Source organism: Eleginops maclovinus, chromosome 16 (genome assembly GCF_036324505.1).
Source record: "Eleginops maclovinus isolate JMC-PN-2008 ecotype Puerto Natales chromosome 16, JC_Emac_rtc_rv5, whole genome shotgun sequence".
NCBI classification, from domain to species: Eukaryota; Metazoa; Chordata; class Actinopteri; order Perciformes; family Eleginopidae; genus Eleginops; species Eleginops maclovinus.
In genome coordinates this window covers 12,331,629-12,349,581 of record NC_086364.1, presented here as the reverse complement: position 1 = coordinate 12,349,581, position 17,953 = coordinate 12,331,629, and the positions used below count along the sequence as shown (strand labels likewise).

At 41.6% G+C, this 17,953-nt stretch overlaps 1 protein-coding gene across 1 annotated transcript in view; it reads left to right on the top strand.

Moving 5' to 3' along the window:
- The first annotated feature begins 15,471 nt into the window (after positions 1-15,471).
- The window catches only part of olfm2a (olfactomedin 2a), a 49,748-nt gene continuing 47,266 nt past the window's right edge, over positions 15,472-17,953 (top strand). The window contains exon 1 of the mRNA XM_063904007.1: positions 15,472-15,935. Within this exon, the coding sequence (XP_063760077.1) occupies positions 15,879-15,935 (57 nt within the window). The 5' untranslated portion in view covers positions 15,472-15,878. The remainder of the gene's footprint in view (positions 15,936-17,953) is intronic.

Sequence of the window (17,953 nt, the reverse complement as noted above, 5' to 3'; positions counted from 1 at the left end):
TTTAACCACACTAAGCTCTTGACCAGGAAAGGTCATCTGTTGCCACTAACTCAGAATAATGAATAAGCAGAAGAGCAGTGTGACTGTCAATATGGTTTTTCCCTAGCACTATGCCCTTTTCCCTTCCTCATATTTCCCCCCCTGGTGCCTACAGTTCCTGTGGCAGTGTCTCCAAAGTCTTGTACGTATTCTGCTCAGAGCTGAACCTTTGTTAGATAGCATTGCTGAAGTAATTACTTTTTTAAACCCTCAAAATTAGGTTGTCGAACATGACAATCATTTGGAAACCATTGATACACAGTCTCTCCACTGCACAGATGTAAGCCAGCTTGTGCAAAGCACTGAGAAGAGCTCTTCATCCAGCTGATCCCGTAGCTCAGCTTTGTGAAAGCAAGTGGAAATCCACTGAGGAAAATGTGTATTTTACGCTTCCAAAAACAATAAATTCAACATATAAATAACAATGCTGGGAACTGTGAGTGGAGGGTTATAGAATATCAGTTAAATCCCTGTGCCTGAAAAAGACAACAATCAAATGATTGTGCAAAAGCCATGATGACGCCATACTCTTCCTCACAATGATATTTTTTTTAATAACTATTTCTTTCTGTTGTCCCTAAACGGTCTACAGTTAGGTTGCATCATGCTTAATTCATCATTACCAGCAGTTTTGTGGGTAGTCAAATATGGTCTCTAATATTTTCCTTTTGGGCATTTGTTTCAAATAGTCATAGGCAAATGAATTAATGACATAGTAACCTTGACACCTGCCCACCAAAATACAGTTCAGTTTATTCTTCAGTCCATAGGGTTGTGCCAAATTTTGAGAACCGCCCATTTACATCACGTTCAAGAGGATGGTATGGACAACCCGAAAACATAATGTTTGGGGCAACCACTGTCGCAAGAGCTGAAGGTTAATGACAACAATATATAACACTGCATGGTTTATATGGAGATGATATGGAGGAAAGCATGAAGGATTTTATGTATGTATTTTTTTATAGTTTTAATACATGTACCATATTAATATACCACAAACTAATCTTTCCCAACAAAATGTGTTTTTCACATAAAAAGGAACTAACAACAACAACAACAAACTTAACAAAATAATGGATTTGACTTTTGAATTTCATTTCAATGTCAAAGAAGCCCAAAAAACACTTAATGTAACTTAATTCAAAGGACTGCTGAACTCAAGACATCACCCCTGTATTACTCTTACTAGCCTGTCTTTAAAAGCAAGAATGTTTTGTGTGGCTATTGCAAACATTATCTGTGTCAGATTGAGAATATTTAACTTGTAAGCTTTACCTTACAGATGTGAAAATTGAAGGTGTAATGTAATATGCTCTTGGCCAACTCTGCATTGCTTTTCAGTACTTTTCCATCAAACATTTAAGCAGAGCTTTAAGGTCTATAGTTGGCATTGATGAGCTTATTTTTGGCCCTGGAGTACATTAGTGCAACGCGCAGGCAGGAGGATCCTCAGGTGCTGCATATTGGAAACAAGATTGCCTCTCTTATTCCATCTCAATATTGCTGTTCTCTCTCTCTCTGACTCCCTCTCTCTCATTTGCTCTTCTCACATCTCTGTGTCATTATTCTGGAGTAGAAGATATTAGAGATGGTTCTGTGTTTTCTGTTGGACTGTCTAGTCTCCCCTTCTTATCCTACAGCATTTTTCCATGGCCTCTGTTTCTCTCCAGTGACATTGATTCTGACTAAACTGAATGTGTCACAGAGTCACAGTGAGAAATGTACAAATTAGACAGTTCATTAAAAGAGAAGAGAGTCACTGGAAATATCTGCATTTCCCAGTGATCAGGGACAACCCCATGGTTTCAATACATCCACCCAAATCCAGATGTGTCACAGTAGATAACGGTAAACATTATTTTCCACATCACTGATGTGTGTATAACTATGTATTCTGCTCTCAGTTTAGCATCTTGTACAGTACAAGTGGCAGGAAATAACTTTGGATCATCTAATGTTGTGTGCTAAACATGCTCCTTCATGCGTAGATCTGTAAATGTGGCTGCGTGGGTATGTGAAATCACGAGTACTCGGCTAAGCAGGGGTTACTCTTATTAGTGTGCAGGCAAGCGCCTCTGCTGCCATGTCCCATCCACAGCTCCTTTATCTCAGGAAGGGTGGGGGGAATCATTTCCGCAGATGCCTCTTCCATCAAAAGCGCTTATCGACAAAGCTAACATTAGTGAATCAGTTTGAAAAAATGACTTGAAGCCGAGGAAGGGTAATAGAAATCCCTAGGTGAGTGGACAAAGAGCTCTGTGGTGGTTCGGGAAGCCATGGGCCCTGTGAGCCTGAAAGAGTGTCAGATGATTATTGGGCAGAAACAGAGCCGAGATTCAAACGCACAGCTTGACAACATCCCTGCCACCTCCAACACACACAAGACACATACACTCTTCTCCTAATTTACCGCAGCTCACAGTGTCCACTGCCAGAGCCGCAACCGCTACTACAGCTGTGCCATCATCACTTTACTTAGTCCCCAAAAGGATGGTCGAGTTATCTGCAAGCTCCCCAAGACAGCCAAAGTAATCAGTGGTGTCTTATTTACCACAGTGGGAGAGGGACACAAAGGGAAATTGATGTATGAGAGTAGGAAGAGAGAAAAAAAGAGCGATAGTCGTCTCCTTGACATGAATCTCTAAGCCAATTTAAACATGCACAGCTGTTCATAAATCCAAGGAAGACAGTGTTAATGAAACTTAGCCCTGATCAGGAAAACAGGAGGAATAATCACAGGGGATCTGTGTTCGGCTTTGTGTGTGTGTTTCTCTGATTTGTTAGGGAATCAGAGCAAGCCAGACAGAGAGAGTGGTAACAGTATGATCCTATTGCTCAATAGAGATGATTTTTTCCCATTAATCAAATGAGGCATTAGAGGAAAAAGTGTGAGAGAGAAAGCAACTGAGTTATTCAGCTGTGGGAGTACACTTGCTCAGACCTCAGTTGAAAAGCCAGAGAAAACTAATCGTTTCCATTCACCTCAATAAGTGTGGTTCTGTTGTCTGAGGTCCTGGATGCAAAAAATTTTTTACCCCTCCAACCTTTTGGCTCTATTGTCCCTTCATTTCCTGGTCTCTTTCTCTGTGAATAATCAATGCGCCACCGACACGGTTGTTATTCTATCGTGGAGAATCCGATGTAGCAGCATTTCATGGAAACCAGGACTTTTTTCATAAATATTGCAAAGGCAGGGGTGAACTGCAGAGGAAGCAGAACGCCTTGTGTGACAGACCAGCAAAGCCTCATTCAATGCAAACTGAGATTTTGAGAAAATGACGTGTTTGAGCTACGAGAGTGCTGAAACGCATATAGTTGTTAGAGGCAGCAATAGGTTTTCTGTCACTCGTACAAAACCAACTATGCTGGGTTATCTCCGTCCTAATGCCAGCAAAACAGATAAGGCCTCTTAACCAATACACCTGCTGAGAGGAAATGGCGTTTTATTTCCCCTTGTAAGTGCAACTGGCAACGTTTGAATTATGCTTTCATATGTTTCACAGTAATGAATACAATTGGGCTTGACTCTGCTACTCTTCAATAATTCAGAACCAACCTGAGACATGCAGCAATGTTTTGAATCTGCAAACGGGAATTATTCCTGCAGTCATGTCCTATGTCTGTCTTTCTCCATAACGTTTTGCTACTTCAGAATAGTTTTTCTCTTTTATCATACTGTGTACTGTACTGGCAAAAATCTCTCTCTCGCACACACACACACACACACACACACACACACACACACACACACACACACACACACACACACACACACACACACACACACACACACACACACACACACACACACACACACACACACACACACACACACACACACACACACACACACACACACACACACACACACACACACACACACACACACACACACACACACACACACACACACACACACACACACACACACACACACACACACACACACACACACACAAAAGTGGCTTTGAATAGTTCCAGGGTGAATTCCCTGGCACAGAGGTAATCAGAGAGGGTTGGGAAGGCTGTTATCATTACTGCATTTGAAGATCATTTTTCAATCAACAGAACACCTTGAGTTTAATCAGATTGACCTTAAACATTTTAATATTCAAATTCTAAATAATAACAGAAGATTATTTAATAGTTTCTTCTTCCATTTAATGATAAAATTGCCATACCCTGATGCAGTCCTTACTTGTTTCTTTTGGGTATGAAAGATAGGTATAAAAGCTGGCCAGTGTTAACTTAAAGCAACCGTCGTTTTTCTTTGACTGTCACATATAGCACAGCAGAGGCAGGGGTCTTTAGTTAAACCCCAGTTCTCTATCTATTTCCTCTGGGACACATTAAATAGCCAATTTATGTTAAGTCCCATATGCACACCTTTTTTTCCGCATTAGATGAAAGAGCAGCGATGTAATGGTTAAATGCTTTACTCCCTCAACACACCAGAATCTATTCTGTTTAAACCACAATGCTTCAATTTGAATTGAAGATGTAGGCTTCACTCTGTGCTGTAAGCTTTCTTACCTTATCTTTATACATGTGAATGAGTATTACGGTGTATTATAGAATTCATGTATACTTATGTTACAGAGACTGTGTGTTGACGTGTGTTCCTCTGCTGCTGCAGTGCTAATGAGAGACTAGGGGTTTCAGGTGCTGGTGCTTTGAGAGAGGAGGTGAGTGACAGGGCTCATGAATAGTGATGGCCGACAGCTGCTCATTAACCAAGAGACTGTCTGTCAGCAAAGCAGACTGGAACAGCAGCCCTTCCTCTGTGTGTACACACACTTGCACATAAACACACACAAGCATGAAAATACATACACAACCTGTATGCACAAGCCCATGCAGATGTGCCACGGACCAGTGCACGTACAAAAACGCACACACACATATAGAGTCTATATCTCCTTCATCTGGATCCCTTGTGCTTTGAGGCCAATCCTGCTTTTCCCCCTGACAGCATTAGACGAGTGTGCCTATTAGCTATGTGCTCACACCAGTCCCGCTGGGCCAAGCCCCTCACTGAATATAGAAATACCTGCTAGATGTAAATTCTGAATGAGGCCCAAAGTGCAAAAGGACGAAAAGTCTTAAGGCAGCAGCCAAAGAACAAACATGCACACTTTTTTAAATGGTTTCAAACTCGTTTTTCACCTTTATTGTCTTTCTCGGTTAACTTTTAACAACCTTTAAAGCTAAAATCAAAATGAAATCACAAGGTGACCTAGATACATGAACTAGAAGTGTAGATTTCATAACTTTTGTCTCTCTCTCCGAAATGGAATAGTTTAAAAATGCATAGAGTAACAGAATGTCTGCAAGCCAGCGGGGTTGCATTTAATAGTGTCACTCTGGGAAACTTGTGTTCTTTCAAATTAGTTGACGATTGCTGAACAAATGCACATAGAGCGGGGCATATCCAAAACATATGTATGTAGCTGGAGCATATTTGCACTGGTTCTGTTGTTGGTTTTCTGTCACTGCCATAACAATCATCAATGGACTAAACACAATCTTAATTGCTGAATAACATATAGCAAAAAGCAGGATCCGTCCTGAATACAAATGGGGTGTGACATGTATTGATTTTAATGTGCTGTTTCCTCTTAAACGTACTTTACTTTATTTGTTGATCAATATAGTTGCAACTCAACAAGCATGTCCAAATGACAGTCACATTTAATATGCATCGAATCATTACATTGCTGTGTTTTAAAGTACCCCTGTCAAACAACTCACTTTTAAAACCAAAACACAGGCTCAAATAACACGTATTATTTGCTTTATATTTTACTGGGGATTAAAGGGAGAACTTCAATAGGATGCTCATGTTGCTCTGTTTCATGTGTTAAAGGGACTGGCAACAGGACAAACACTGGACTCAAATGTTAACAATGGACTTGGCAGGAAGGCTTAGCGGGCTGTTTACTCAAAACAATTATCAACAGGCTTTTTAAAGTCAGCAGGGAGTCCTTTCAAGCAAATACACCAGAGGGGCTGAGACAGGAAAGCATGTAATAGAAGGTAAGCAGCAGAGATATGTTGGCAGTCTGCAATCAGGTGTCTCACCAGAAGAAAGAAAATATGAACTAAAGTTAGTCTAACTCAGCCAGACAGTATGTTTGCCATCATGATATCTAACTTTCTTTACTGAAATACACCTCAAAACACAGATGTATATTTACATTTACAGAATTATGACGGATTCTGTTAGTAAGAGTGTTTTAATAAGGATTAATAAGAAATGTAGTTGTTAATAATTGGAATTAATGTTGGTCAGTTTACTCACAAACTAATTGAGTTCATCAAATACCGAGCAACTCTAATTGCTTTAATCCTCAGACATCTCTTGATGGTGCTAATGATACAAAGTACTGTCTCTGAAAGCTGGGATGTAGCAAAACTATTCATGTGCAAATTAGCATGAAATAATCTGAAAACATGGCCAGTTACTGCTTTTCTTGGGGGGAGAAATGGTCTCAAATAAAAACTGTTCATTCCATTCTTTAAGCCAACTTCCAATTCTTGTGAGATTCAAGGCAAAGTGACCATTAGCCAGTACGCTATAGATGGCAATGCAAGCAGCAGCACCTTTAGTTAAAAGCCTCTGATGGAATGCTCATTTTGTTTGTGATCGATTGAGAGAGAAAGGCATCCACCGTGTAATTGTAGCCTCATTTGATCTCAAATAAACCATGCTGTCCTACACAAGGGAGAGAGCAGGACAAGCATGAGCTGGAAACTCCTTCATTACACCAAACACACACACACACACACACACACACACACACACACACACACACACACACACACACACACACACACACACACACACACACACACACACACACACACACACACACACACACACACACACACACACACACACACACACACACACACACACACACACACACACACACACACACACACACACACACACACACTCATTTGCACAGTCCCATAAAATATCGCCCTCCCTCCGCTGGTCTGTCTTTTTCTCCAATCTCGCTCTGTGTCTTGTCTTCAATCATACTCAACAAACAACTATCCACACAGGGCGCACACACAAACACACATTCACTCTCCCAGCCTATCTTGGAATGAGCCTGGGATTGATTCTAGTCACACTACAGTGGGGCGAAATGAGCAGTCGCTCTGAATAGTCAAAGGCGTCAAATAATACAGATATGAACGTCAGAGGAATAATTGAAGAAAGTGTTTTATATGTAAAAGACAGAGGAGGATGGAGTGGAATTGAATCTCAGAGAAAATGAGGAGCGGGTTGTGTCCCAGGGGACCGACTCACAATGCCTGAGCCTTGTTTGAAGAAAATAGAGGATAATTAGAGTGGTCAGTGACTTCCACAGGGCCCAACACAGCTCAGCCTCACTCTTCCTTTATCTGTCCTTCGTTCACTCTCTCTCCCCATTTGTTGGCCTCTTTTTCTAAGCAATTCCCACTCAATTGTCAGTCTATGTTCATATACCAAATGTCCCTCTTTTCTCTCTGTCTCTTTGTTCTTTCTTTCATCTCAACCTTTGCTTCTCTATTTGTATCACTCCATGCCTCATTTTTCATCAGTCTCTTTTATTGCTTCCTTCCATCCCTCTATCCTTCCATCAAGCAGACGTAGAGTGAAGTACATCAGTGAAGTTGATCAGATATTCAAGGCACATATGGACAGCACTGACCGGAATAAATCATGAGTATTTTTGAAGTGTCCATGCAGGGTTCTTCAGGCTGCTTGTAGTGAGCAGGAAAGCCTCTGTGGAACCAGAGCCTTAAATCCCTCTCCTCTACCTCCAGTTTCAAGCCAAATCCCTTTCTTTTACCTTTTGTGTCAACCTGTGCCTCATCAGACTTTCCCACTCCCTCTGTGCCTTTCATCCTGAAACAACTCAACATACATGTTAATACTAATGCATCTTCCAGAGCCTTGATGTCTGAGCACTGTGCACTCAGCCTGAAAGGTGACTGATTTCAAAAAAAGACCACTACCCCACCTATCTGCAGCAAAGTCGTAAGCATCTCTGAGGTCTGATCCCCTTTTTATTTCACATTACATACTGGCTAGGTGGTCGGCATGACAACAACATGTTTCTATGGCGACAGACTAGCCACAACCTAGATTACTGGATTTGTTTTTAGCATATAATGTTGCCCAAGGGTCCCTTAGTGGCAGGATATTTCCTTCAGAGCCAGAATGGGTTCAAACCTGCTCTTCATTTTCTCATACAATCCCCCACCAGAGTGATAAATTGGCACTTTATAGGCGTCAATTTATTTGTTGGATATGTTAGATCAAATATATGAAAGTAACATCTCCAAAATAAAACAAGAAATAAAGTTTCCAAATACTTTTATTTACACCAATTTCCTTTTTCACAAAACATTACATGCTCTCCTTTGGATTTCCAATTTGATGTATTATAGACTAAGATTACTTCAGACTAATCTACAGCTGATCGATATAGTACAAATATGAAAATCCTTACAAAGTCAATTGACGTGCTCCATAATCACATAAGAGATTCCTGGAGCTTTCCATAAGCATTTGTCTCCCTGTGTGTGGCCACAAAGCTACAGGCAGTGCAAATAAATCTCCTTTCTCTGCTCTGTCCTTGCACTTTCCCTCCCTCTGCCTCTCTCCAGATGACTTGTCCTCTGTCTACGTCTCGTGCTCCAAGTCCCTGGATATTGATTGGGACCCAACTGGAGGGAGCAGGAAAATGATAAATAAGGAGTCAGCGGCCATAAACACTTCTCGTACTCTCCCTAACATGAGGGGAAGGATAATCATCTGACAGACCTGAGAAAACACCCATGTATTTCTCAGGGTTGTTTTCATGCCAATGATCTCACCAATCACTACCAGGATCCGCCGTTTCAACAAGCCTGACATTTTGTCACAGTACCACTTGTCATCCTTGTCATATCTGTGTTGAATGACTTTCGGTTCTAGAATGAAAACACCTGTAAAACATCTTATCATCAAAACAAATAAACGAGATGCAGCTGCCAGCAAACATTAACAGAAGCATGGTGCAGATGAAAACAGCTCCATTTAAGCAGGTGCTGCTCAGGATAATTATGGAAGTAGTGCACTAGGCATCAAGTTCTCCTACATGGACCATAACACACCACATTTCACTACACCTCCATCAATCAAGCCAGACTTCACTGAAATGCAATAAAGTAAAGCTGATTGATTGTCATACACCACTATGTACTGTACAGACACAAAACACTGCCGTCTGCACACACATACACAGCACAGGCATACGTAAAGTCATCTGTAAACACGAACACACACAGTGGAGTAAATAACTGCCGGTATCTCTTGCAGCGGCGGGAGCAGTGGCGCGAGGCTTCCCCTCAGATTTTGAAAGCCCTATCTGTATCAGGAACAGCAAACCGAAAAAGCAATTTGCTTTGTCACACAGAGACATGCTTGACTACACTGAATAATTGCACTGCAGCCCTGGAAAGAGCTGTTTTCCTTTTATCTAATGAAGCCCTTCAGGGGAGCGAGCCCGTGTGTGTGTTTGGTATGTGTGTACAATAAACGTGTCTTAGGACTTCTGTTTGTGTCAACATATATAAGTGTGCAACAGGAAGATAAGCGTTTCAAGCAAAATGAAGTTTATCTGATCCAATTCTGCCAGAGTCCCTGCTCGCTTTCCTTGCTCACCGTTCCAATGCAATATATTGATTCATCAAATCTGCATGTAGCCTCTCTGCTGTGTCCAGTCTCTGGATTGAGGCAGTCCCCAGATTCAATAATGCAGAAAAAGGCTGGAGAAAAAAGCCCCTGTGCCTGGCTTCAGACATTTCTAACTCCTAAGAAGTGCTGAGTCTACACTCTGCTGCTGCCTCTGTGGGGCTTGGCAGAGCTGAAGCTGGGAGAATAACTTCAGCCTCCAACCCCATAGTAAATATCCAGACAGTAGAGTACTAAATTTGTCCCCATCTTCCTTTGTGTTCAGTACTTTAACTTACTGCTGTGTTTTACAGTTTTCACCTCTGTATCTTTTTCTGTATATTTGTACGTTTTTATTATTATTACTACTAAAATCCTGTTTGGATAAATACATTTTGCACTTACTGTACCCCCTGTCTATCTACCTGTATCCAATATTTGAAGGCCAAATACTTCTCTTCTCTGTATTCATTGTGTATGTGAAAATAAAGAACTTGAACTTGAGTACAGAGGACTGAAAGACGCACTTAGTGAGAATTCGGAGAATGAGGCAAAAAACAAGCACGTTGGCCAGAGCAATATCCAGAGGCAAGTGAGAAGGTTGTGTTTGGTCATCAGAGGCATGAAGAAAACTAAGTGAATGAAATAAAAAAGCTAGCACCTTCTCCGATGACCACATACTGTACTGTATATGTTCAGTAAAAGTTTTGTGAGTTGCCGTAATGACTCTTAAGCATTTGTGGGACTGTAATTAAGCCATCAGCCACAGTGTGGTGTCTTTACTTTGGTAATGAGGCTGAATGTGCACAGTTGCAGTCTGTGGATAAGCTGCTGTAATCACTTCTATCTGGTTAATTATGTAAAACCATTCTTTTATCCTGGTGTCTCGCTCTTTATAGCTTCCTCTCTCTATTGGTCTCTGTCATGGTCTCATCTTTTAAATATAACTGTTACAATAAAAGCAAAGGATGCACTAGAAATAAGCACTCGCGCTGGGAGATATCAACCTGACAGAGCTGTGCTGGGAATTGTCAGTCCAAATGGCTGCTTGGAGATAAAGTACAGTGCGAACTGAGTGTTAACAAAGGACACTGTAAAAGGGATGAGATGTGTTAGCTGCAGCAACAAAGCTCTCACCCCTCTGAAGAGTGTTTTATTGCCTTTCTCCATGCCATCTGTAGTACTGGTCGGAGGATAATTTCAGCTCAGATGCATTTATTTTATAAGGCGTTTTGCTTTCTTCTCCCATTCACTTTCAAGCTCATAATTTTCCACAATGACTTGAATTCCATTGAGACTATTATTATCATTAGTGGTCCCGCTCCAGTGTGATGGAAGTGAAGATGCAGGCTGCAGGTTATTTGCAATGGAAGTAAACACCTTCTAGCAGCATGTCCCTAATGGAGAACACCTGGTGTTACTCTTTTTAGATAGACCTACATCAAAGCTCTCTTTCTGCAGTACTTCAGAGATTTCACCACCGCTACATGCTGTGCGCACACAAACTCATGTACTCACCAACACATACACTCAGTCTTGCGGCAGTGGAGAGTGAAATCTTGTGTTGCTCGGGAACTTTACATCACAGACTGTGAAATGGGGGGAAATAAAAGCCCTAGGTGCATGAAAAAACATGAAGATGCCGCTGTTTCAATGGAGCAGAAAAAACAGTAGAGAAAAATGTCAACAGCAAATAGCTGCTGGTTTCTATGCCGCAGGCGACATGGACTTTGGTTCTCTCATGTTTCTTTCCCCCCGCATTATGCATCATGTTTTCATCCAATTAAACATAAACACAGGCTACGGAGAATCACTCAGGGAGAATCTTATCGTACTGCTCATTCAGGGAGAAACAGACGAGTAGGGATACATAGATAGTCACGTGAGGAGAAGAAGAAAGGGATATGTTGAGATAAATCAAAGGTCAAGCGGGATTGTTTCGTATGTATAGGCTAGGTGGCTTCACTTAAAAGATGGACCACGCGGAAGAGCATCCCCATGTACCTGCAAGCTTCTTCATGTGTCAGTCTGTAGAGGGCAAGGCTTAGCTGTTTTGTTCTGGTACAGAACCATGAGCAGACCCATGCAGTTTGTGCAGTTCATCTAGATGGAAATTGATGATGTTTGCTGAATTATGGCAAGGCACAGACATGAAGCATGGCAGGGCCTCTTCACAGAAAAAGCCCATCTGAATCTGAGTTGTCCTTGCCCTGGTTGCCTTGGTGACGTGCAGGTAGTAAAGCGAGACAGACCAACAGAGGGTGTGAAAAGCTATATTTGAATCCATCTTCAGGCTGCAATTGAGGATTTCACACCTTCCCCTCCGGGCACTTGAGCATTGCTATGGAAACAGAGCCCTCTTAACCTCTGACCTAAGGTTCTCACCATCACTTGTTCTGTGTGATTACAGATCAAAATGCATTCGGCATTTATTCATCTGCAAAAAGGAGAGGGGAGATTAAGCGATTTGTCTTTGATCCTGATCCGACAGGAAAGACGTTTAAGAACAGACATTTTAAATATAAAAAGAACAGCTTTAGATAAATCCTTTCAAAACTGATGTCCACATTGAGCAATGTTTTGCCTGAGAAATTGGAAATTTCTAGATAAAGTTCCTAATAAAAAGACAGGTAAATGGAAATGCATTTATACAGTCTAGGGTCTTTCTAGTCTTCTAACCACTCAAAGTGCTCCTACACTTCATGCCAAGATTTATCCCATCACACACAATTTTGGGTTCAGGATGCCCAAGGACACTCTGACATGCGGACTGAAGGAGCCGGGGATTGAATGCCGATCTTCCAATAAGTGGATGAGCCGCTCTACCTAAAGACAAGCACAGCAGGTGCATGTGCTGTGGCAGTCAATCTGACCAAAAACATTTACATTACTGATGAAGGAGGTGTTTCATGCTCTTTAAATAGGTGTGAGTTGATTAGAAAACCATTAGAAAGTGTGAGTCTCAAATGGGAGCCACAAGCTGCTGAAATGTTTGCACACTGCTTTTGTGTTGGCTTTGATATCCATGTTATGTTTGCAGAAGTGTCAGTGTTAACACTACTCCATCTGTGTGTTCATTGAAATGTTGATGTTATGGTGAAGTGTGTTTGCGTGTGATAGATTGCCTGTCTGTGAATTAATCAGCAAGTATTAACATTTAAGCCAAAGACTGCTTAAAATGATTTCACGCGTCTATTAGACTAATATAGATTCAGGATTCTGGATACTTTCATGAAACATATGGTCTGCATGATAACTCTGCAGCAACCACAATAGCAGTAACATTATGAAGATCAATAACAAACACACGCTCTGTTATAGGACTAAGTCCAATGTTTGCTAGATGGATAGGGCAACTTGTGTTCTCCAACTTCACAAAATCCAATTAGAAAGTCTGTGTATGTCTGTGTGATGATCTACAATCTAGTCACTCACTGGGCCTATTCCCCTGTCTAATGTTCACTATAATATGAACAAAAACTAAGCTCCTTTTACTCCGCCTCTGCTCTACTACTGTTCATTCTCACAGAGTGTTTAAAACTCTTCTTGTTTTCCAATTATTCGTAGAAACAACTCCTGGAAAATTGAAAATCTATTTAATAATAGGCTTGGCAATGGTGACTCAATACAAATAGTCCCATCTAAACAGCTGTGTTTTAAATGCTGAAGAAGTATACTTTTAGACAAGCCTGTAGGCAGTCAGAGTCAAACATTCACGCTCAGAAGAACAGAGAGGCTAGTGGTTGTTAAATTTAGTCTTCAGGCCACTTCAGTAGATGTGTTGCATCGCCTCAAATATTTTAGCAACACTCGTACAGAGAAACATACAGAGAAGTCCTGGATTAAATCATAGAGCATGAAATACAATCGAACAACTATCAGTCAATAACAAACATAAACACTGAGGGTAACCATGAGAAAACAAGGAGTGGAAAAGAGAGAGAGATTGAGTTGATCTGTTCAGAGAAGCTAAAAAAGGTCTAGAATGGAACAACGTAAAAATGTGTGGTTTTAGTGACACATCTGCCTAAAACAGTGCAGCCACGTGTGAGGTGACAGGATAAGACAGAGGGAGAGAGGGAGAGAGGGAGAGAGGGAGAGAGAGAGAGAGAGAGAGAGAGAGAGAGAGAGAGAGAGAGAGCGAGCGAGAGCGAGAGCGAGAGAGAGAAAGCCTGCCTGAGAATACAGAGACACAGAGCAGCCCTAAAGGCCTATTTCATCCTTTCTCTTGGCCTTCTTGGACTGATCAGGGATAAAAGGAGAAAAATGCTGCATCTTTGACAAATGGGTTATGCTTTGTTTACATTTACTTCAGAAACATTTCCCCAGCTCCCTCAACGCCCCAGGCCTCTAAACTGTGACTGTAGGGGAGATGGTCGAGAGCAACCAGGAGAAGAGAGAAGTTTGTTTGCACAGTGTATATCATCAGCATGACCATTAAAAACACTGGCACTAACTGACCCCATGCAATGACTGAATATAAGTTTCACTCAACCTGGCAGCCTTGGGCAACTGTTAATTCCCAGCCTCATGATCTACTGTATGTATCTGAGAGGAGACATTATTCAGGATGGTACAGTAAAATGAAAAAAACAATGGGCAGAAGAGAGGAATATTTCCTTCAATCTTTTTTTTTCTTGTACATCCCCTCTTTCCCTTGCTACCCCTTCAGACTCTCATCTCACCTCCTTGTGTTTTTTCCTGCTAGGAAAATAGAGGGGTGTGCACCATGCCACTGAGGGGCAGCAGCAGGGGGGAAGAAAGTCAACTCTCTGCTGAACCATATGGGCAAGGGCTGGACGGCACAGGCCAGCACATTGCCAGATCTAAAATACATGCCGACTTACTGTTTCTTCAAATGATTACATAACACAGAGTTATACCAGTAAATGGGCAACAATATATCAACAGATATGGGCAATGGGATAACAAAAAGGGAATAAAAAGGGATAATTAGTCATTTGATTTGTGAAGACATTTGTTCAGGCAGTTTGAATTATGATAAATCTGGAGTACAACCAACAGGAGCCTTCCAGTCCATTATGTCCCTGTGTGTAAGGGATTTTTCACTGTTCTCTACGTGATAAACTATAATAACTTTGACCACTGCTTTAATAGTATTTGCTTCTGTTTTTAAACCATATATTAGCTACTGTTGAACAACCCTACAACAGTGCACATTCGCAATCTCTCCTGGCCTGGGAAAAATGTATTATTTCATTTAATTATCTGTTGGCTAACAACATTCATTATCTCTATTGTAAGCGGAGACAGAATAATCTTTATCATTTACCTAAACCTCAGAGAGTCCCTCTATTTTGGCATCTTCTAATTGGATATATGTCAGCACTGAATTGATGGTATTATCGCTGTGACAGTCACTATCCTGATCTTTTAAATGCAGAAAATTATCATTCACCATTGGGCTTATAGGCAGGATGACATTATCCATGCTAAATGTAAGCTCCTTCTTGATGTATCTGTCATGAGGCTGGAAAAGATTCTGTTAAGTATGAAGCATCATTACTGGAAGCAATCTATCTATCTATCTATCTATCTATCTGTATTTCAAACACTTGAGCAAGAATACTTCCAGTGCAAGCAGGTCTCTCTCTCTTTCTCTCTCTCTCTCTCTGTCTCTCTATCACACACACATACAGACATACGCGCACGGCCAAGCTTGGCTGCGTCAAAGAGTGGTACTTCTTTCACTCGGCTCCCGGCACATAGACGTGCTGCTCCTAGCGTTGGTACCTTGCAAGCACAGTAGTCACCTTCCAACCTCTGCGACTCTCCTCCGATCCGTCTCGCTCAGTCGCAGTTATTTTGCAGGAGGGTGGGGACAGCCGATCCCCCGCTCCACACATTTATCTGCGGAGTTTCTCCACGGAGGGAAATTGGGAGGGCTGTGGTTTCGCTAGCCGCAAAAGAGTCTATGCTCCACGAAAGACACGCGACTGGTGGCTTTATCGTGCGTCCTGGTGATGAGGTTGGTGGCGCTCAGCCGACACAGCATTAAAGGAATCCCTCTGTATCTGAAGAAACCGCCCCAGTAAGGGACACGGACGGAGGGAGAGCTGCGGGAGCTGGTGTCGGCTGGGACGCTATCATTTCGACTAGGATGCATCTCTTCAGTGCCATGTTCCTGCTTGTGATGTTAGCTGTCATGCCCTGTGAGGTAAGGAATCTGGCATAAACGCTTACCCGCTATGAATAAGCATTGTTTAAAAGTTCTTAAAAGAACCGCCTGTATGACATGTTCTAAAATGTATCATTCAAGTAAGAACAAACGGCCTATGAGTAGAACGTTCCAAAAAAATGGAAACATAATTTCAATTCAGTTCAGTGCAAAGACTGGACAATGAATTTTGCTGCATTAAATAGGAAAATTGCCATTGTTCAGTATGCAACCTACTGAGCTGATGAGAAGCAAGAAGCACAAAGAAACTTATAACAAGCAGAACTGCAGTTGACGGCGAATCCAGCTGGACTCACTTATGGTTTTATTCCAGGAATTAAAGACTCACCCAGATTTCAGAATGGCATCTTGATGCAATTTGTAGTATGTATTACAATGAGTGGACTAAATGACTGGAGCATGGCGATAGAATAGTTTAAAGGAAAAAGTAAGAACCAAAGCAAAGTGTTTTCTTGACAGTGTAATGATTTTACTGATACTTTGGATGCCCCGGAGGTCGTTGTTTACAGCCCTTCCTGTCTACCTCTCTATCACTGACAGAGAGGTCCAGAGGCTCCTCGAGATACACATACGTGCTGATTAAGCTGAAAGAACCGACACTGACCGTTTGTATACAGGATCTACAAGCCATGCGTAATTAGTAGTGTGCCATAGCAGCCAACGGTTGTAGATCCTGGAGATGTGACGAGTGTCTGAGTGATTGTGTAGCGTGCTGTGTTGTGCATGACACTCGAGAAAGCTGCGTCCCTTTGCTAAAAATGACGAGCTTTGATGTGACAGTTGTAAATTGAAGTGAAGGACGGTAAACTATTTGACCCAGAAAAGCTTTCAGTCAAGGCAGAGAATTTGAACTTGCAGGGGTTCATCTGGTCAGCATACAAGCAGCATGGCAGCCTACACAGTACAAGGTCTGCTTATAAAGTAGGTACAATGTGCCTGTTATTAAGGAGTGCATAAAAAAGGGGACAATCTGTTGGCTGGCATAGGTTTGCTGATAGCAGTTCTACATTTCAGACTGAGAGAATATGCTGTAACATGTATAAACCGTAAAGGCCATATGTTGCATGCAGCATACATTAGTGTTTTATACGGCATGTCTACAGGGCAAGTGGTGGAAACTGCAGTTGACCTTTAACAGAAGCTACAGCATCAGTCTACAGGATGTGCTGTACACCTGTGTGCCAGGTTCAAAGTATGTTCATCACAGATGGTATTACATGAAAACCAATTGATTTTTTTCTGAGCGGTGTCAAACAAGGCGCAACAGTTCCCATGGCTCTAATATAACAATCACACTGAACACATCCCTAGCTGCATGATTCACACAAAATGAAACAATTCCAATGTGCATCTTAACTTCCTTTAATCAAATTATGTAATACGTTTTTGCATGCATGATAACTTATTTAACCTTCCCTGAAAGTCTTAAACTCAAATGTATTAACTAAGCAAAACAAAGTGTAAATTACAAAACATGTTCAATCCTACACACATCCACACAGCACTGTTGATGGTCTTCAATAAATGAAGAGGAATAAATATCACTGGTAAATACATGTTAAAGTGACACAGAAAATGTAGCTGATGACTAACTATCATCACTCACCCCCTTCTTCAGTGCGTTCATACTGTAATTGGCCTTGGGGGACAATTTGTTGTAAGTGTTTGCATTAAATATTTAAAGGTCTGAAAGAAAATATGACGCGGGAGATTGCAAGTCAAACATAAAGAATTGATGACATGGTGCATATCCACTGAAATGAGGCTAACACTGCTTTCCACCAGAGTCGAGATGTTCACATATTTTCAATCACAGTCTCAGCACAAGCCTGAATGAAATATTAAGAGAGCTTTAATGAGACGGACGCATTTGTTCGTTCACTGCATGCGTTTGTTAAGTACCCATAAAGGCCAGGGGCCTTCAGTGTACAGATGGGCACCTGCTTGACCTTGCAACAGATGTCTTGTACATCAAGCCATGTATGACAGGACACGCT